The 21239-nt window shown below is 48.9% G+C and overlaps 2 protein-coding genes across 3 annotated transcripts in view; one reads left to right on the forward strand and one right to left on the reverse strand.

The window, feature by feature from the left end:
• Window positions 1-216: 216 nt before the first annotated feature.
• Window positions 217-2128, forward strand: Tmem81 (transmembrane protein 81). The gene has a single exon (XM_008823329.3). The coding sequence runs from the start codon at window positions 948-950 to the stop codon at window positions 1734-1736; it is 789 nt and encodes a 262-aa protein (XP_008821551.1). The 5' UTR covers window positions 217-947; the 3' UTR covers window positions 1737-2128.
• A 3772-nt stretch (window positions 2129-5900) lies between these two features.
• The window catches only part of Cntn2 (contactin 2), a 30107-nt gene continuing 14768 nt past the window's right edge, over window positions 5901-21239 (reverse strand). Inside the window, exons 8-23 of one of the 2 annotated variants that reach the window (XM_029558781.1) lie at window positions 20575-20750; window positions 20074-20210; window positions 19603-19732; window positions 17767-17917; window positions 17515-17642; window positions 17037-17212; window positions 16486-16603; window positions 15855-16013; window positions 15249-15398; window positions 13216-13286; window positions 12668-12902; window positions 12241-12353; window positions 10917-11103; window positions 10489-10601; window positions 9967-10135; window positions 5901-9587 (exon numbers count right to left, since the gene is read on the reverse strand). In XM_029558781.1, the coding sequence (XP_029414641.1) occupies window positions 9484-9587; window positions 9967-10135; window positions 10489-10601; window positions 10917-11103; window positions 12241-12353; window positions 12668-12902; window positions 13216-13286; window positions 15249-15398; window positions 15855-16013; window positions 16486-16603; window positions 17037-17212; window positions 17515-17642; window positions 17767-17917; window positions 19603-19732; window positions 20074-20210; window positions 20575-20750 (2317 nt within the window). In that variant the 3' untranslated portion in view covers window positions 5901-9483. Of the gene's footprint in view, window positions 9588-9966; window positions 10136-10488; window positions 10602-10916; window positions 11104-12240; window positions 12354-12667; window positions 12903-13215; window positions 13287-15248; window positions 15399-15854; window positions 16014-16485; window positions 16607-17036; window positions 17213-17514; window positions 17643-17766; window positions 17918-19602; window positions 19733-20073; window positions 20211-20574; window positions 20751-21239 lie in introns of both variants that reach the window. The other variant, XM_008823331.2, reaches the window with a different exon arrangement.

Consider the following 21239-nt stretch of genomic DNA (forward strand, 5'->3'; position numbering starts at 1 on the left):
AATTACAGACGATTGTTAGCTGACATGTGGGTGCAGGGAACTGAACCTGGGTCCTCTGCAAGAGCTGCCAGTACTTTTAACTGCTGAGCAATCTCTCTAGCCTCTTCTGAGATTTTTTTTTTTTTTCATTTTTAACTAAAGTTTTTTTCTTTTGAGGCAGAGACTACGTAGCCCAGGTTGGCCTTAACCTTGCCGTAGTCCTGTTGCCTCTGCCTCTGCCTCTGCCTCTGCCTCTGCCCCAGGGTGTGTACCACCACACCTTGCTTTTCATTCCTCTTTAAAAGTTTTTGTGCATGACCATAGTTCACATTGTAGAAAGTGTGTTCAGATGCACTGCTCAAAGTGACCTTCCTGAAACTGGCAGGGAAGTCTTACAATGTAAGAAATTCAGGAAGGGTGAGTCACTTGCCTCTAGTCCAGAGTTCTTTATCTTTTTAATATAGATAGGAACTTTTATAGTAAATATTTCAAGGTATTGAATATGAACTTAATTCAAATTGGCACTCCTCTCCTCCACCTTCTTAAGACTGGTATTTTCTGTTTGGTCAGATTTAGCTTGGGACTTTGAAACCTTCCACCGGTTGGAAGGGAGGGGAACAGTTTAACTCATGCTTTTGAGGTAATGTGGAAATTCACTTCAGTTTCTGAAGTCTTTTTTTTTTTCTTCTCAATTGGTGGGTTTAAATTCAGTAGAAAGAAGTGACAAGAATAAAGCCTGGGAAGATGGCCCTTAGCAAGCATGGATAATCAAACAACAGCATTGTGACTCTTTTTCTGCCTGTGGCCTCAACTATGAATAAGGACTGCACCTCTGTGCATTTGGTTGGTTTGTTAACAGTCATTCATCACATCTCTTGATGCTAAAGGCTATCCCACCTTGCAGGATGTGGATTATGGTACAGTAGAACATTCATCTGGAATTCCTGTTGGTGAAAGCCTACTGAGACATGAAGACTTGGGCCACTAGTTTTATTTTTGAGAGCCTGGTGTTGACAGTCTACCTGCCTGTGTTATTAGCTTCACCTAAAACACTGGCCATCCCTGAGAAGCTGCAGCAAGCTGTGGGGAGAGTCATGGTCAATGCCACGACATGCACTGTTACATGTGGCCTTGGTTATAAGGAGGAGACTGTCTGTGAAGTGGGCCCTGATGGAGTGAGGAGGAAGTGCAAGTCTCAGCGCTTGGAGTGTCTAACCAACTGGATCTGTGGAATGCTCCATTTTACCATTCTCAAGGGGGAGGAATTTGAGCTTAGCTGTCTCAGTTCAGACATCCTGGATATCGGGCAGGAAGCTTTCCGTTTCACCTGGAGGCTTGCTCGGGGCATCATCTCCACCAATGATGAGGTTTTCAAACCCTTCCGAGCCAACTCCCACTTTTTGAGGTTTAAACCTGCTCAAGAATATGACTCTGGGACATACCGCTGTGATGTGCAGCTGCTAAAAAACTTGAGACTTGTCAAGAGGCTCTATTTTGGGCTGAGAGTCCTTCCTCCAAAGTTGGTAAACCTGAATTTCAATCAATCCCTTACTGAGGATCAGAAGTTAATAGATGAGGGCTGGGAAATTAATCTTGACAACCATTCCAAGCCTCACCTCCCAAAGTGGCAAAAGAAGGTAGCATCAGCCTTAGGCATAGGCATTGCTGGTGGAGTGGTTGGTGGTGTGTTGTTGAGCATTGCTCTCTGCAGAGTGTTGAGGGGGACCTACAGTTATGGCAGCCTCGGCAGCTTATAAGCCTTTCTTCTGGGGAAAGCCCAGGAAGCCAAGCTAACTTTGTAGGTGAGTGTCCTGGCTGCCTGCCTGATAGTGGAGTGGCTAAGAGAGAGGCTCTCCCAGCCAAAAGACTGGCTGAGAGGTGTGGAGGATGCAACCTCATGATGGCTCAAGGCAGCAGTCTCTATCATCTTCATGTTGAGTCTGCCTGACACTAGGTACTCAGGGGACCCACTGCAGGCTTTGCATCTATTCTTAGGGAGAGTTCTGTTTGCCAAGCTTGCTTTGTTTCCACTCATCACAGCTTGTGTGCTACTCCCCTCCATTGCCATTCTTCTGAACAGTCTTTGTATGGGCCAGATGTACTGATAGCTGTTTCAGTAGAAACATTTTTTTTTAAATTTTTGTCTTCAATAAAAATAATTCAACGTAACTGTGGATACCTAACTTTTTCTCTTTTAAAAAACATTTTTTATTTTTATTTTGTATGTATGAGTATATCACCTGCATGTATGTAAGTGCACCTGAGTCATGCAATGCCCACAGAGATCAGAAGAGGGTGTTGGATTCTACTGGGACTGGAGTTACAGACAGTTGTTAGCTGCCATGTGGGTGTTGGGAATCAAACCCAGGTCCTCTGCAAGAGCAGCCAATGCTTTTAACTGCTGAGCCATCTCTCCAGCCCCACATTTTTCTTTTTTATTCTTTAAACTTTCTTGCATGTAGACATTGTCCCATAGTTGACCTGGCTCTCATTTTCTGTGGGTTTCTTAGAACATGCATTGGACAGATTGCTTTGTGTAGGCTATATGCCTATGTGTTACAGAAGTTACTAGTAATGACACCTCGCTTGGGTGATAGACATTTGTGAGTTATTGATACATTATCTGATCTCCCTGGTGAACCTATGTTTAGTATTAAGTTGACTATTCTGACAAAACACTGGATTTTTCCGGCCGTTGAGGAGCCCCTTGCTTTGCTTCTTGCTCCTTTTCTTATGTACTTGCTGCACCTGGAGCTTGTGTTCCTGGAAAGATCGGGTGTATTGGTTTCTTATAGCAGCTGAGCCCCCCGCCCCTTGCCAAGGGAGGATTGATAACTTTATTTCTCCTTAGGAAGTATAGTCTTAAGTCCCTCAGGGGTTGGTCAGTCAGAGGGAGTCTGAGGTAGTTGGCTTACAGACCCATTGGGGGAAAGGCTTTTGGCCACCAGCTGAGCTAATTCAGCTGAGAGAGGTCTAACATTTCTTCTTACCTTTCTCTTAACTGTGGGAATAGCAGAGCCTCTCTTCCCTAGTTGTGCTCCCCAATTTCAGGGATGACTGAAAACTAAAGAAACCCAGCCCAGAGATGCTGATTCATTTTAGGTTATGGCCAAAGGATTTCTATTATTTCCTTTGTTATTTTTAAAAAGGACTTTTATTTTAGTGTGTGGGTGTTTGCCTGCATGTATGCATGTGTCTGCAACCATATGTAGTGCCATGGAGGCCAGATCCCCTGAAGTTACAGGTGGTTGTAAGCTCCATGTGGATGCATGGGAACCTCTATTAGAGCAGCAAATGCTCTTAACTACTAAGCCATTGCTCCAGCCCAAATCTCTCCATAAGACTCTTTTTTAGAGACAAGGTCTCAATATATAGCCCTGGCTGGTCTAGAGCTTGCTATGTAGATCAGGTTGTCTTGAACTCAAAGAGATCCCCTACCTCTGCCTCCCAAGTGATGGGACTAAAGGTGTGTGTCATCATTCCCAGCCATTCCTTTATTTTTAACTTTTAAAAAGTTTCAGACCCTTTTCCCATACTTTTCAATTATTGTCACAGTTATCCTTCTAAATATATTGATTTTGCTGAATCATTTAAAACTAGACACAAACATGACCTTTTTGTATGTGTATATGTGCAGGGTGAGGTGTATATGGCATTGTGTGTGCACGTATGAGCTTGTCTGTGTGAAGGCTAGAGGTCAACCATGGTGGGGTATGTTCCTTAAGAGCTGTCCGCTTTGTTTTGCATTTGAGACAGGGTCTGTCACTGGAACCTGGGACTCACTGATTAGTCCAGGCTGGCTGGCTAGCAAGCCCTAGGAGTCCATGTGTCTGCCTCTTCAGTGCTAGGATTACAAGTATGCATCCCCATATCCAGCTTTTTGTGTCCTCAGGTCCTCATGCTTGTGTAACAAGCACTTTACCAACTGAGCTTTCTCTTGTATAGCCATGTATCTTTATCATACCTGTCAAAATGAACAGTTCCCAGTTTTAAATCTAGCTTCTGTTCAGTTTTTCAATTTTCAAAACCCCTAAAGCTTTTTGATGTAATTTTGATCTAATATCAAATAAAGGTTCATGTACCACATCTGATTTTTTTTGTCTTATCTTAGTTTTCAGCAGGACTTTGCTTTTCATGACATTGATTTTACTGGAGTCTGGTTGTCCAGTTATCTCAGTTGCTGACCCACAGTCTGGATTTGCCATTTCCTCATGATTAGATTCATGAGGAATAACTCTTCAACATTTTTGAGAAAAGCCTGACATAGATATGTACTTACTGTATCACACCAGGAGGCTCGTAATGCTACCCTCTTCTGTCACTTCAGAGTGGGGGTTTTGGAAGACCTGGTTCTGGCTCTGTGTTGCTGTCAACTATGTAGTAAAGCAGGCCTCACCTTTGAAACGAGTTTGAGAATGTCATTAATGTCATTAAAGATGCTTTTTAGTTCAGTACTAGGCAATTTGCAGAACCTTCAGGAGATAGCTCACTAAAGATGATCATGAGGATTATGTTTGTATGTAATGAAGCCAGTAACACACTAATGAAGGGTGCTGCTTTGCATTTTGTGGATGGAGATTGACTATTGCAGTGTCAAGTATGAGGTGGATAGCTCCTGGTTTATAGTCTTCTTTCTGTGCATTGGACTCTTAAATTTTTTTTTTTATTTTTTATGTATGTGTGTATTGTGTGCATGTAGGTAAGTGCACCCGTGTTGTGCAATGCCCGTAGAGGTCAGAAGTGGCTGTTGGATCCCCTGGGACTGGAGTTACAGACAGTTGTTAGCTGCCATGTGGGTGTTGAGATTCGAACCTGGGTCTTCTGCAAGAACAGTCGGTGTTCTTAACCGCTGAGCCATCTCTCCAGCCCCTGGACTCTTAAATTTTGACACAGGATATGAAGCAGTTGAAAAGGGAAAAGAACAAAAGACTTTCAGATGTGTTTGTAAAGTCAATAAATTAGTTCAAGCTGGGCACGCTGGCATATTCCTGTAGTTCCAGCTATTGGAGGCTGAGACAGGGGGATTGCAAGTTCAAAGCTAGTCTGGGCTACTTAGCTTCATGACCAGCCAGGGCATCTTAGCAAGATATTATCTCCAAGATGAAAAAAGGGCTGGGGATATAGCTCAGTGGTAGAGCATGTGTTTAGCATATACATGGCCTTGGGTTCAGCACCAGGTACTGTAAAACAGTAAACAAAACTTGCAATCCCCCCCCCCTCAGTTCAGTTCATTGAGTTCTGTGCATATAAGTTGCTTGGGAGGGTCAAGGAGATGCTAACTGGACTAAAATTTGGGTCCTAGAATGACCAATATTCCCAACATCCCCTTCGGGTATGACATGGAAAATAGGCCCATTGTTGTACCCATGTAGACCACCTCTTAGGCTGAATAGGCCTAAGTCAGAAATCTAACCACTGAGTAGAAGGCCTCCACTCACCTTCCTTTCCTTCTTCCTCAGAAAAACACAAATTGGAATTCAGCATAGGTGCCCTACCCACTTAGCACTGAAAAATCAAACCAGACTGCACAAGTTTAGCCCTGTGCATGCCTTATCTGTAATGGAAGTCTAATCAGCATTTGTTGAAGCTGGAGCCTGACTAGGAACGCCAACTCTTTGGGCCATCCTGAGCAGACAAGATGCAACAATTGGTTTATAGACCTCTTTACCAGTTGGAGTCATTAATCTTTGCAGGGAGGGGACTTCCCTTTAGGAACAGGGAGTTAACATTTCAAATGTGTTAAAATCAGGGAAGCTGAAAGTAGTTCTGTCCCGGTCTGGCTCTGCCTCTGCCTGCAAGTCTCCCCGCCTGTCTTTTCCCTCCCAGGATGGATGAAGCAGTGTGGACTGTTTGTACAACTTCCTCAGAGTTGACTGTAAAGAGTGGCGTGCTTTAGTCAGGTGATGAGGACACTGCAGCTGCTGCCAGCTTCCTGGGCAGGTTGAGAAACCATCTTTATTTAAGAACTGCCTGCTACCAGAGTCAATAAATAATTACTATTACAAGAGTGCAACTGGGCCAGGGTAGAGGGGCTGCATTTGAATAATAACTGTCATCAGTGGTCCAATGAAGCCCTGAGCTCAGAGCTGTGCAGGTCCTGAAGTGGAGGCTAAGTTGGAGGTCTCAGGGGCTAAAGCAAGCAGAGTTCCTATAAGGGAACTAAATGCCTTAAGCCTCTGGGGCTCTGGGCAAAACTGGTTTTGTTCTTCTCCAGTTTTCTTTTAGTGCTCTGCCTTCCCAAAGCCTGTGACCATACATATAGGTTCAAGGGGATACCTCCCTGCTTCCAGCTCTGCTTCCAGTGAGCATTTTTAAGTCCTTTAGGATCCCCTGTCCAGGTTCAGTCCCAGCGGAGAGACAGTATCACACCCATGTTGACAACAGGTGTGAAGACACCACTCTTGCTGGCATGCAGAAGCCCTGTTGGCAGTCTGTGTGACACCAGGAAGAGAAAAGGTGCCTCTGTTGCTGGGGAAAAGGTGAGGGAAGGAAAACATCACTAACCATGTTGAGCTCTTGGCCAGAGTACAGGCTGGATGGCTTTTGGGACTGCCAAGGGGCAGTGCCCATTGGGGAAGGCACTAATTTGTAAGTACTGTTCCTGGGGTGAGCCTTTCCCCTTAATGGCTTTTTCTAAGCTGCTCTCCTGTGCTGGGCACTTTGATTCTAAGAACCTTGGCTCTGGAAGGCATTAAACAGCACCTCCAACCCCTCAAGTCAGGACTTCACCCAATCTAGATCCAGCAGTGACATTCAAAGTTCCTCACAAGTCTCAGGAAAAAAGCCCCTTACCCATTCCAGGTTTTTCTGTTGTTGACTTAATTCTCTCCTGTTGGTACTTTCTCAAAAGAGTCTCCTCCCTGTCCCCATGACCTTGCCACCCTCCCCCAAAACCATCTGGATCTCTTGCTGCTGTGAATGACAGTAGATCCACCCTCATTTACACCATCAGAGGACAAGGACTGAGTCCCTGTGTGTGCAGAACAGAGGGCACCTCTCCACACCCTCAAGAGGTGTCTGCCGGCAGCCCTCTTCCTAGTCCTCAGAGCATTTCCTGGCTACTAAGCCTGAGCAAAGTACTTGTTTGCTATCCCTTTTGCCTCCTCTGTGGTTTAGTGTGAGAGGATGGAATCTATTAACAGTCATAAACCGCAGCAGGAGCCAGCCCACCAGTTTCCCCAGCCTGTACGAAAGCCCTAAGGACCTTTCATACCCCAGTTATCTCAGCAAGAGGCTTTTCATTTATAAGCTTGCATGTTGTCAAGTCACCTATGGTCTCATTAAACCTTATCTAACACTACCTGAAGCCCTAGGCTGCTGGTATAGTTTCACATCCCCCTAAGTAAATTTTGTCTGGGTCTCCCAGCAGCTTGCCTGCCTTTCATGGACCTTGTTAGAAGTAAGGTAAGCTTAGGGGCTGCAGCCTCCCACTTCCCTAGTGAGGTCCAGTGCCAAACCAGCTCACCCTGCCCAGTCACTGGATACCCATCTCCCTACTACCCTTGCTGCAGCCTGAGGCAGTGAGAAATACATAAACCTTAGGTTTCTTTGAGCGCCCTCTTTCTGACAAGCCAAATCCCAGCCAGCAGGAGAGGGTTGCTAGACAAACTTTGGGGTTCCTTTGAGGGAGAATGATCACATGGCTGAACCCCTATCACCCTTGCACGTGGGGTGCCAGGAACAGGAGAGGGAGGATTTGATCAGCTCCAGGGAAGCAGTCCTTAGGGGCAGGTAGGTTTCGGGGTGGTAGGGAGATGTGTGAGCTTACATCTTTAAAAAATTGTAGTGGGTAAATATCAGCATAAACCTGCCCAGGAAAACAGAGCAGGACTTAAAAGTTTAGAAAACCATAACAAAATAGAGCTCTAACTATAAACTACAGAAAACAGGTTCCTGGAGCAGCGGGGCAAGTGCTCTTCAAGGCGCCTGTTCTGCTGTTCCTATGGGCCTAGGGTGTAGACACTGGGTTTCCTGGTCCTGTTGCCTTGGATTCCTGGACTTGGAGACTCAGTCCTTGCTTTGGCCTATTTTCTTGTAGCAAAAAGAGGCTTCAGCTATGTTGCTGGGTTCGCAGAAGCCAGGCTCAGAAGGCAAAGAAGGCCCGAGGACTCCGGGGATCTGCCTATGCCTTGGCTGGGCTCATTCATCCTCGATGATCCTCCTCACCAGCCTGAACCCCTTGAAATAGAGGGCTCATCCTCCAGCAGCCTTAGCTATCTTTGTAACCAGGCTATAGTCAGCATCACCTTCCTCCACAGAGCCTCTCATAGGCAGGTGGGAGACTCCAGTGGTTGACCCAGCCCTGTCACTTACAGACCATGTGGTCCTGGAGAACCTCCGTTTCCTGTTAAATGTAGGATGTAGGCAAGTTATCCAGTTCTGGTGGTCTGGTCTGTCAAGGGCAATGTACCTGAAGGTAGATTGCCCCCTTTATTAATTCCTTTTTCTTCTGGAGAATTGAGAGCAGTTGAGGCAGTCTGGGGTGCAGAAGTGGCCAGGTGATTGATCAAAGCTATTCCTGGAAGCAGGCAGGGCCATGTTGATGGCCCTTCTCAGAAGCCTCCCCATCCCAGGACAAATCAAGAGTGTTGTGTTGAGGGCTGGTGTCCAGGGCCTGCAGATGTTGAAGGCAGAGGCAGCCGCAGCTCTGTAGCAGAGCTGGAGGGAAGAGTGGCTTTCAGGTGGATGTCTTCTACCCACACCCTGGAGGGGCTATGTAGGAGGTGTCTTGGTGGGGTGAAGCATCTCAAGACAAGCCCTTTAGTCACTCAGCCACCTGAAGTGGCTCTGTCACTCAAGGGTGACAGGTTGGGTTGGCAGTGTTGGCTGAGAGGGCAGTGTCACCTGCATGGTGAGTGGGCTTTGGCCTTGGACCTAAGCTGGTGCCCCTTTCCATCAGTGGTGTAGCCTCTCAACCTTTTTGAGCTCTTATCCCCAGTAGCCCAGGGTGTGGTTCTTGGCCCCCAAGCATGCAGGGCTGCTAGGGAGCCATGGAGGACCACACCAGGCCAGCCATGCTGCTTCTCTAGCAGAGGACTAGGAGAGGTCCCTCTGTCGTGGAAAGTAATTGATTCCTATCTTCAGCTCACTGCTGCCCATGTTCCTGTTGGGCCTGGGACTCTGCCCTCAGATGGCAGTGCCCATGTGTGGTCCTAGAGAGCCAGCTACTCATCTGAAGATGTGTATTAAACCCCTTCTGACCACAGGCCTGTTCCTTCTGTTCAGGACCCTTTGGGATTCAGGCACTGGGCTTAGTATCATCATGGAAATCACTGCCTAGTACCTCTCGATTTAAACTAAAAAAAAAAACCTTGCATGGTTCTGTCCTGTGGCAGAATATGAAATATCCTACCTCCTACAAAAAGGGTACTGTTCAGGGTAGGTGTTTAAGCCAACCACTCTCAGGCACAGTGTTGGACCACCTTGGCATTGAAAGGGGCTGTGTCTAGCCGCTGTGTCCATTAGGGTAGGTGTCCAACTTGGGTGTAGCAGGCAGCACTGAGATCAGAGGTCCAGGCAGTGGATGAGGATCAGCATCACGGTGCAGGAGAGTACAGGGCCAGGATGGGCCATGCGAACTGCTGTGTTCTCCACCATCATGCTTGTGCCTGGAACCAGCAGCAAAAATGTGGGACTGAGTCCTCTGGACTGGAGTCACCTAGCCCTGCCCGCCTAGTAGGACCCAGACATCTTTTGGGAGACACAGGCAGGCAATAAGGCCAGTAGTATTCTTGGCCTTAGTCATACAGCATTGACCAGAGCCTTTGCTCTTACTCTCCAATCCCCTGCATCCCATAAAAGAGGTGTATTCTCTCCCATGCCTTGGGGTGATTCTAGGGTGGGGAAGGGACAGTGGCATGGGCCCTTGCCTGCCTTGTTCTTTCTCCTTGGGGGTCTAAGTTAGAGTTGGCTTTGGTAGAGATGATCCCTTCACCAGTATCTGAGAGGGCCAATATTGCTGAGGGTAGAGAGGGGGAGAGGCAGCACCTCCGTTTCTCACGATGTGGACTTCTGCTGGGATCCCATCCCCTCCGGGACCCGTGGTCCGAATCTGTACAAGGGCATAGCCAATGTCTTCGGCTACTGGGATCTCTATCCAGTTCTTGTTGGTGAGATGGAGTGTAGGAGTCTGGTGTAAGTCATTCTGGTACAGCATCTGTGGAGTGGAAGTTTCTAGTTATACCTTCCTTGACCCTTGAGGTTTTGCCTCCTCCCCCTTTTCAATTTCTCACTATTGAAGCTTCTGGTTGGTAGAAGGTGAGTGTATAAGCAGCTAAACTGCCTTTGCAGACTCCCCAGCCTATTGCTGCCTGGGAACCTGGCCTTTTTGCTGCCGTACCATTTTCTCTGCTTTCATAGTCCCTACCTGAGCCCGGTGCACCACCCTGTGCTTTATGTCTCTCTTAGCCCCAAACTTCACACTTGTTTCTCTCTGATCCCTCTTGCTAAGATCGCTGGAAATATGGGAGCTGCTCCTCCTCATGCCAGGTCTGTGCATCCCTTCCTTACCTTGTAGCCAGTGACTGTAGACTCATTTCGGAGAGGTACTACAGGGTCCCACTTAATGCTCAGACTGGAACTCGAGAAAGTCCAGGAAATGTTGCCAGGAGGTCGCCGTGGTGCTACCAGGGGAGGGAAAGTTGGAGACACTGCCAGAGTCTTCCCTGGCTACCCTTCATTACTAGACATCCCCTTTCTGATGTCTGCCCATATAACAGAAACTCCCAGAACAATCTGTCACCATGAAAATCCAGAAGTTGGAGAAGGGAAAGGTGCTTCAGATGCCAGGGCTCTACTTCTTTATTTTAGTGGGTTCTCTGCTTCTGCTTAGTGCAGAGCACGAGTCAGGAACAAGTGTCTTATTGGAAAAAGAGAAACCCTGCACATCCCTCCCCACAGCAGGTACCCTTCCTTCCTCATCCTTAGCAGACACTCACGGGACTTCATGGTGGTGGCATCGGCAGAAGGGCTGGCTGGCCCAGTGCCAGCACGGTTATAGGCTCGCACTGTTATGTGGTACTTGGTATTGGGGTGCAGGCCAGTGACTTGGGCACTGTTTTCCAGTCCTGCTGTCCTCACTCGGTCAGCAGCTGCTTCTTTGTCCCCAGCTTTCCAGTAGCGAATCTGAAAGTGGAGGGCATGCCAAGGTCTGTGGCATAGCTCTTGGCTCCCCAGACCCCAGGCTCCTTTCCCACTCAGGGTGGTTCTGTGGCAGTCTCAGGGTTGCTAACCTGCATGCTGGGCAATGAGACCCAGTGAGTAGGGCATGTGGCTTTGAGTTCCTACATCTGTGGGTACCCAACAGAGTGCCTACTACCCAGTACATGAGCTGAAAGGAGTAGGTAGCTAGGAAGGGGATGAGCAGAGATAGGGAAGTCCCAGGCCATTGCCACCTTAAGATCCTCTGAAGCTCTTCCCCCATCCCTGAGGCCATGGCCAGCAAGCTCATCCTAGGACCAACAGAATGCCCAGGTCTGCTGTAGACCATGGCTGCCTCTATCTCCTGCACTGTAGGCCCTGGACATTGGCTCTTAGCACAATGTTCATCTTGTTCACTTAGGCTACCATGGGGGCTCTGCTGGGACATGAGATGCACGTTTGTACTTGTGAAGTAACCCTGCACTCAATGCCCAATAAATATTAAATCAGTCAACAGTGGGTTTTAAGACCTGCTAAATATTCTTCAAATTAAGGGCCAAGCTTGTCTTCTCCCAGTGGTTTGGCCAACCTATTATGCTAAAACCCAGAGCCATTCATGATGGCCCAGCTTGATAGTTCTTCAACATTGGGCCTTGCTCTTCCTATTTTCCTTCCTTCTTGATCCTTCTTGCTGAGGGATTAGCAGTAGGCTCAGAGCTCAAGCCAGAGCCTGCTGGGCCAGTGTTCCCTAAGGATAGGAGGGGCAACCATTGCATTGAGCACCAGCTGCTCTTCTAGCAGCCCCAGGACGCTGGCCTGCTGGGTCTAGCACAAAGAGAGCAGTCCATGTGCCCCTCCTCAGACCTGCTCGTCTTTCCTAACCCCAGCTTCCAGCCAGTTCTGATAAGCATTTATTTCAAGGCTGTCTATATGGCTTTCTTCCTGTGGTGGGGAGAGTCACCTATGGGGGCTTCATGCAGTTTGTAATCTGCAGTACTGCATAACCTTGGTGCTCTGTGTGTCATGAGTGATCCCACGAGGAATGTTCAGTGGGCTGTCAGATGTTCTACCTAGTCTAGAAGGCCTTTCCCTGCCTCTTTCCAGCTCCTGGTTGTTGCTCACCTCATACCCTAGGAGGATGCCATTCACGTCTTGTCGCACAGGTTCCCAGCTCACGTTCATCTCTGAGGATGAGGCTCCCTTGGCCCAGACCTTGGCAGGGGCCACCCTGGGCTCTGGGGACCAATACAGAGTGGGCGTACATTCCCAGGACATCCCTGTGTCCCACAGAGTTGCCCTAACTGGGGACTGCATTTGCTTAGGATTTTGGACAGCCCAGGGCCCAGGATAAGGAACTCCCAGTGCACGCGAGGCTTGCTTTTCCTCCTATAGGGCCTCTCTGTTCCTTCTTTGCCCCAGGGGAGTCAAGGTGGCCAGGGCAGCTAAGCACACAGGTGTTCTCTCCACTCCTGACGTGCAGGCAGCATTCCTTTACTCCTACCCTGCAGAGAGATTGTCAATGGGACAAGTGTCAAGCCCAGCATCCCACCTTCCTCTGCTGAGTACACTAGTGCAGTGAGACTCTCGGGCCCATCTCCACGGCGATTATAGCTTCTGATCTTGACCTCAAAGGGTGTGTAAGGCTGGATGCTCTCATTGCTGTAGACAAAGTACTGGGCATCGGCGCCAGGCACCCGGGTGGTCTGCCAGCTGCTGCTGCCCTGCCTGCGGAAGGAGAGCAGGTAGCCGAAGCCATCTCCATTCTGGTACTCGCGTGACATAGGCTGAGGGTGAGAGCACAGCATGAGCCAGGGGTTGTGGGTACATGTCCCTACCCATCCTTCTGGCTCCACCTAACCTTCACCCAAAGAAGCAGCCCTTGGACCCCTATCCTCCCTACCCCCGTAGATTTAATGAGAGACAGCAGGTGCATGGGGAGGGCAGGAGAAGGAAGGGGAAACTGCCTGCTTCCAACTGAGACTGCAGAGGGCCTGTCTGGTTGTGGCTGCTCGCTGGAGACAAATCAGGAAGGGAAGAAAAGGGCAGGACATGTCTCGAGAGGTAAGGCACCCCCCTGCTCTGTCCCCACCCACTTACAGTCCAGTTGATGATGAGTTCTCCTGGGGCTCCACCTCCTCCACTGAGTCCTGATGGTGCTACTGAGGGGACTGTTGGGGCCAAGGGACACAGATGTGTATGTTAGTGGGTAGTGAAGAACAAAAGCTCCCAGCTTGTGCCTGGAGAACATCTTAGATAGGATGTCCAAGTTTTGTCTTCCAGTAGTCCTGTGCATGGACGCAGAGTCAGGCCAGCCTGAGAAAAAGTTCCGTCTTTGCCATTTATTAGTGGTGCTTCCTTGGGAAAGTTACTTAACCTTTCTGAGGCCCAGTTCTCCTCTCTACATGATGAAGATGATCATGTTTCCCTCAAAGGTGGGAATGAAGTCTTAGACAAGAGGATCAGCCAACGTGTAGCAGCTGCTCTGTGAGTGCCGTCTTCACTTCTGTTCGCTTAACTAAACCAGACACTGACTCTAGTTTGCTTTAAATTGAGGGCAATAAAGAACCCCTGAACGGTTAGTGCAAAAAACATCAAAAACCAAGAAATTTGGGAGGGGATTCTGAGGTGTTCTACTGTTTTTCATTTTTTTGTGGCAGATTTAATCCCTCTCTCTAGTATTAAACAAGGACGAATTTTACTAACCTACAGAGTAATGACTGGGGTCTTCAGGATCCCTGCAGAGCACCTAGTACTTTGTGAGGGTATGTCTTTAGGCCTTGTACTTGTGCATTCGGTCCTGTGAGGTAGGCATTTTAATCACCTTTTTAAAGATAGATTGAGGTCCAGAGCAGTTGAGCAGCTTGCCTAAATTCACACAACTAATGCATGGGACCCCTAGATAAAAATGTTGAGTGATTCCAGAGCCTGAGAGTCAGTCTGGAGCAGGTGGGAGAATATGTTTAAGATAGACATGGAGGTAGACCTTTATCATACTGGTCAGATGGGAGGAGGGAGGTAGAGTCTTGATCATGCTGTTGTCCCAGGATTCCAGGCCCTCACCTACTAATAGTCAAAGAGTAGCAGGTGCCTCGATGTGGATGCAGCCATGCCTGTCCCTTCCTAGTTCCCTTACACTGTTCCCTACTTTAATTCTTGCATACTTTTCACTGAGGGTCACAGGCAGGTTATTATTTCTCCTGCTCCACTGATACCAGGTAAATGGCCTGGAGTCCAGTTGTTTCTCTAGCTTCCTGCATAGCACGTGTACACACACACACACACACACACACACACACACACACACACACACACACCCTTTCCCTGTTAGCTGATTTCTGCAGCTTTTGCCCAGTTAAATGCTGAATAAGAGTCCAGGGCTCAAAATTCTGGTCCTGGGTGAAAGATCATGTTCTCCCAGTGTGACCCTTCTTCCCTTGTTCAAACCAGTTTTCCTGTTTTAAAATGTTAGACTTAGGGCCGGGCATAGTGGTGCACGCCTTAGTCCCAGCACTTGGGAGGCAAAGGCAGGTGGATCTTTGTGAGTTCAAGGCCAGGCGTGGGTGGCACACTCCTTTAATCCCAGTACTCAGGAGGCAGAGGCAGGTGGATCTCTGTGAGTTCAAGGCCAGCCTGGTCTACATAGTGAGTTCAGGTAGCTGGGCCTACAGAGAGATCCTGTCTCAAAAAGACAAAAAAAAAAAAAAAATTAGACTTAGGGCTGGAGAGATGGCTCAGCGGTTAAGAGCACCGACTGCTCTTGCAGAGGACCTGGGTTCGATTCCCAGCACCCACATGGTGGCAACAAACCATCCTTGACTCCAGTTCCAGGGGAATCTGAAGCCATCTTCTGACCTCTGCGGCACTGCATGACACGGGTACACTCACATACATGCAGGCAATATACTCATAAACATAAAATTAAAAAAATATATATATATATTAGACTGAAATGGTGATTATAGATTTTCCTGCAAGTGTCAGTTTTTTAGCAAGAGGTTTGGATCAGGGGGCTTGTCCCTGCATCAGTCCTGCCTCTAACTTGGCATCCTGCTGGTCAGGGAGCCCAAACCTAGTGAGCAGCACCAAGGCTCCCTCTGCTGAGAATTCTCTTTAGGACCCCAGCTGCTTACCTGCTTCCTTGGTCCGGATTCTGCTGGAAGGCCCACTGGGCTCCCCTGTGCCCAGGATATTGCTAGCTGAGACCCGAAACTCGTAGTCCGTCCAGGGCATGAGGCCAAGAACCTGGGCAGTCTCAGCATTGCCTTCGATGTTCACGGGATCTGTAAGGCCCCAGGGAATCAGTAGCCAGCACCCATTTATTGCCTGGATGAAGGTAGGCTTTGGGCCTATGTCACCTTTGTACCTTCCCTCATCACAGTACTACCACATGCCTACCCTCAGTACCACTTTCAGAAATGACTGAAAAAACTAGCAAGCTCTGATGCCCCAGAGCCCTTGTCAATGCTGTATACCCCTCACTTCATGCGTGTTGAACATGCTGTCATTGCTCCAGTGATAACCCTTTTGAGGCTTCAATAGCATAGACCCTGCACCTTCCCCAGCCCTCTCCTCACCCTTCTGTTGTCTGTGACTATTCTTCTACCTACCTAGGTGCTCCCTTGAAGGTAGAGGCTCAGCTCTAGGCTAGGATCTGGCCCCCTGACCAGTCCCTATGCCCTGCTGTGCACACAGTGGGGGCTTTATCATTACTGACCCAGGTGGGGCCTTACACTTACTGGTCCGAACCTGCTTCCATTTCCCTGCAGGTGTAGTGCGAGCTTGTAGCATGTACTTGGCAATGGGGCTGTGATTGTCAAAGCCACGGCTCCAGCTAAGCTGAACAGTAGTGTCACCAATGTCTCTCACCACCACGCCTCCTGGGGGACCAGGCGGACCTACACCAAGAGGCAGAGGACACTGGGTCAGAAATGGGCAGCTCCCAATTTGAATCAGTCTTTAGATCCAGCTTGGGCTGGCTCGATATCTAGACAGGGCAGCAGAGGGTACAGAAAACACTGGGTAGGAGAGCAAATGATGGGGACAGGGGGGAAAGGGGGTAGTGTGGTAGGAGGGATGTCTCAGGCTGGAGGAGCTCACAGAGGTTGTTCATGGGGGGAGGTATAAAGATTTCCCAACACTGAACTTGAAACTCCTGAGCTCAGTAAAGTCTTGGAATGTTTGGGGTACTTTTTTATTTCAAGTTTGGCTTTGGAAGAAAAATATTCTGTTTTTTTAGGACTTGTGAAGAACCATGCTGGTATGTCTAGCTCTGTGCTTCTGTCAGTTTTCAGGGAGGAGAGTGGGATGGAGAGTGGGTCAAGTGGCTCAGAGCCTCTCTGGGACCTGGGTGTGGCTGACACCCCTCACCTCGGACCAGGACTGTGGCCTCCTTAGATGCACCATCCACCACTGTCTGGGCCATACACGTATACTTCCCTCCATGGCGTAGCTGGGCATTCAGGATGGTCAGGTCCCCAACAGTTTCCTTCTGTCACGGGACAGTCAGAGAAGCGCAAATTACTGTAGTGGACTGTGAGACAAAATGGAGCTTGGGTTCCCTAGCTACACAATATCATAGCCCTCTGTGTCTCATTTTTCCTATCGGTTCAGTGGTGAACAGCTGCTCCCACTTGTGTATCACAGAAGATAGTCTGCGAAGTCCAAGTGAATAGTAGTATTTGCATTTGAGGAGAGGGACAGTAGTGGGGAGGATCTCCTGAGGCACTTAGAATGCTAAAGTTTGTCTCCGACCCACAACCATGGTCCTTGGGTTAGATGCAGGAAGGGTAACTCTTGATCCTAGGGTGAGCTTGCTGGGGATAGCTTTGGAGGGCTTGAATGTGGAGATGGTGAAGACATCTTAGTCTCCTGTCTCAACTGGAAGAGGCAGGGTTATGAGACCTCAGTCTGGGCCTTACCACACTGGCTCTCCGGTAGTGACCACCGGGCTTATCAAAGTTGATGGGGAAGTCATCCAGGGTCCAGGTGAATGTGAGGTCCATAGTGGGGTCATGGGAGGCATGGCACTGGAGGGTCAGGTTATCACCCACATTGATGTCAGCACTTGAAGGAGCTAGAGTGATCTTGGTTGCATCTACAAAGAAATTTGGCAATAACAAAACAAGGCCCTGAGTAGAAAGGGATGGAATAGGTCTCGGCAGTGAAAAGGCTCTGTTCTGCACCCCCAGAAGAGAAATATCATCGTAAGTTTCACTTGTCTGGCCCCCTCAGCAGCCCCATGAGTGGGTGGGTGATAGGCAGTGAGGGAGGGCCAGATTCTGGAGAGTAGTCAGGGGTGGCCTTGGAACCAAAGCAGAAGCAATATGGGGCCAGGAGCAGAAGGCAGAAGGGTACCCTGGAGGCTGACCACAGGTTTCACCAGACCACGGCTCTTACCACGTACAGACAGGATCCCGGTGCTGTTGGCTTTGCCCATAAAATTCTCAGCAAAGCAGGTATATTTGCCTTCATCTGATCGACTGATGTTTCTGATAATCAAGGTGCCATCCAAAGTTACAGTCACTCTGCATCAAGGACAGAAAAGATCTAGCCAACTCAGGGCACCCTGTGACCACAAGAAGGAGACTGGCCTCCAAAGAAGGTCGCCAAGGAGTCAAAATGGCTCTTTTGGGGTGTGTGGGTTCCCACCTGCTGCTGTTGCCCAAAATCTCAGTGCCTTTGCTCCATAGTATTGTGGCCTTTGGAGCTGCACGGGGCTGGCATGGAATGGTGATCTCTCCTCCCCGGGCTGCAGGGATCAACCGCCTCACAGGGTTCTGCCTGAAGTCAGGGGCCAGTGCTGCAAGGAAAGGGGGAATCACACACCCATGGGATACTAGCAGTTTCTACCACCCTAATTAAGGTGTCTCTTGATCATGTGCCAAGTACCATGCATGGCACTGGAAACCAACCCCTGAATTCTTGGTAGTGACAACTCTGGAATGCATCCAGAGTTCAGCCTCTCCTCATTACCCCCACTGCCATGGCTCATCCAAGCTACTCAGCTACCTGCCTTGACTATTGAAAGAGCCCCCAACTTGGTCTTCCCATTACTATGCTTCCGTCCCTTCTCTGCCCAGTGACTGGGGACACCTTTAAAAATGTGAATCAGCCGGGCATGGTGGCGCATGCCGTTAATCCCAGCACTTGGGAGGCAGAGGCAGGCGGATCTCTGTGAGTTCAAGGCCAACCTGGTCTACATAGTGAGTTCCAGGCTAGCTGGGGCTATAGGGAAACCCTGTCTCAAAAAGACAAAACAACAACAACAACAACAACAACAACTCAGAACGAAGTCTAGCTCTTATCCTAGGCTCAGAAACAAATCCACAGACTCTCCCATCACATCTTGCCCCACTGACTCCCTCACACATGCACCAGTTACCTAATTTCTTTTAAAAATTTTTTTATTATTTTTATTTTATGTGTATGAGTGTATTGCCTGCATGTAGGTCCATGTGGGTGTTGGGATTCGAACCCGGGTCTTCTGCAAGCACAACCAGTATTCTTAACACTGAGCTATCTCTCTAGCCCCCTAACTTTCTTTTTTTAACCCTCTGAAGTTGCCAAGGCTTTTCCTACTTCAGAAGGACCTTTGAGCTCACCATAACTACCTAAAGATCCCCCAGGTCTTCTTCACAAGACTGACTCCTCAGAGAAGCCTTTCCGGACCACCCCCTTGAGCTGGCTCACCTCAGGGATGCTGCTCTCTTGGGCTTTCTTGACACCATATTTTTACAGCTATCTGAAATAGTTTTGTATTTATTTGTTCCTCTCTCTCTACTGAATTTTAAACTACTTGAAGGCTGAGAGGTGATCTTTTGAGTTTATTAATCCTTAGGAGGTGTTGAATAAGTGTTGGTTGATTGAATGGATAAAGGAGTCATAGTTAAGCCTTATTAAAATTTAAAATAAAATAAGGATCCTTGTGTCCACCTTTCAGAGGAGGAAACAGGCTCAGCAAGTTCAAGTGACACAAACACTGGCACTAGCTAATGTTCCCGGGTCCCTGTCCTATGAAGGGCAGGCCTATTACAGTTCCCCCTTCTCATCTCATTTCCCCCTCAGAGCAGCAGTACAAGAACAGGACTAATACCACCTGCATTTCACAAATCAGGACAGTGAAGCATAGAATCAGGTAGCTTGCCACAGTTCACAGAGCTGGAGGAGCTGGATTAAATACAGACCAGATTGGTCTGGTTCCATGTTTTTGGCCTCCTTTTCACTACAGCAACCACCTTTGTCCATCCACATCCTCTGGGAACTCTCAGGCTGGTGTCTTAAAGCTGGTGCTACTCAGGGGCCATTGGAAAACCAAAAAGAACTTTGTGTAGTCTGTGTGTCTTTATCTGTTTATGTCTGTATTTGTCTGCATGTGTGTTTGCTTGTTCCTGCAGGCAGGCATGTATTTGGAGAAACTGAAGTTTTGACTTGCATAGCCCCCACCTGCTGTCCACAGGGCTCTCCCCCACCTCTTGGGCCCTTTACCTTGCACAGCCAGCTCAGCACTGGCATAGATGGTGCCATGCTTATTCTCTGCCACACACTGGTACATGCCAGAGTCCTCCAGGCTCAGCTTAGAGAACTGCAGGTCCCCAGCCAACACCTCCACCCGGTTCTGTGCAGAACACAAGCAGGGAAAGGATCAGGACTCCCAGAGAACAAGAAGGGGCCAGAGGGATGCAGAGGCTCCAGGCCAGCATCCATCAGGATGGGTCCATGTGTACAGCCCCACCACAGGGCACCCTGCTGTCTTAGGCCTCCTCGAGGCCACCCAGATCCACATCTCTGTTTGGTGTTGGAATCCCAGCTTGGGATTCTATCTAGTTGACCTACCTGTGGTCATGTGACTATGGGATGAACAAGCATTAGAACATCCCCAAGACCCCATGACTGGTCCAGTAGGGTGAGAGGGCCCAGCAAACAGAAGAGGTGGTAATGTGGAGAAAGCCCTCCTACCTGGGAGGTGAGAGGCTCCCCATTTCGCAGCCAGCGCACCATCGGTCGGGGCTTGCCTGCTGCTGCACAGCCCCAACGCAGGTTGGAGCCAATGTCGGCCTCTGTGTCTGAGATCACCTTGAGCCACTCAGGCTGAGCTGTGGGAGAAACAAGGGAGAAAAACTGAATGGGCTATGAGGAGCCTTGTGAGGTTGCAGTATTTGTAATGGACAGGAGAGGGTGCAATTGGCATTCTGGGATGGAGCAGGTAAAGAAGGGCAGGAAGAAAGCTGGCACTCTATGGGTACCAGTGACTGTTTTAGCAATTAGATCATTCTAAAGCCTTGTGTACTTTCTGTATGCTCCTGCTGAGCTCTAAGCCAGCCTCTCCAACTACACTTAGCATAGTTCTGGCAAAGACCACAAGGCTCAAGTAAGGGGCCTCCCAATTTCCTGACTTTGGGGCTATTTCTTCAGGGGCAAGGGTGAAGACTTGGGGAGAAGGTGTCCCCAACCCTGTACCCTGCACGATGATGCGGCCTTGGACGGTGTCCCGGCCTTTGGAATTCTCCGCCTCACATTCATAGGTGCCCTCGTCCTCGAAGCTCACGCTGGGGATCTGCAGGGTGGGCTCTGCTGTGGTCCACTGCGGGGACAAGGAACCATCCACTTTGCGCCACTTGATCCTGGGGACAGGGCTGGCAGAGGAGAGAGAGCCAGAAGGGGTGGGCTGGGCCGGGCATGCTCTCCATGCACCCACTCACTCCTAGGCTCAGAGCCCTCCTGAGATGCTGGACAAGGTGAAAGGGACCCTTGGTTGAGAGGGGGCAAAGGGCAAAAACTAGGCTTGGAGCATAAGCAGGGAGGATTCTGGAAGCTGACTCCTCTATCATAGGCCTCTGTCTACAGCCATAGCTGTAAAGCCAGTGTGGATGGGACTGCATGTGGTCTGTATGCTGAAGCCAGCTTGGCTTGCCCTCTCATCACACTGATCAACAGCCACTTACAATGTGGGTTTTTACATGTCCCTTTTCCTATCACCTCACTCTCCCAAGGCATTTCAGTTACTAGTAATCTGTACTAAAACGGACTGGGGAACCACTGAGTCTAGGGGACCAATATGTTATCCTGCCACATTCTTCATACACACACACACACACACACACACACACACACACACACACACA

Source organism: Nannospalax galili, unplaced genomic scaffold (assembly GCF_000622305.1).
Source record: "Nannospalax galili isolate Female #2095 unplaced genomic scaffold, S.galili_v1.0 scaffold309, whole genome shotgun sequence".
Taxonomy (NCBI): Eukaryota; Metazoa; Chordata; class Mammalia; order Rodentia; family Spalacidae; genus Nannospalax; species Nannospalax galili.

Bases quoted from the DNA above. Each gene is read 5' to 3' on its own strand.
- Tmem81 (XM_008823329.3), top strand. From the start codon at position 948: ATGAAGACTTGGGCCACTAGTTTTATTTTTGAGAGCCTGGTGTTGACA.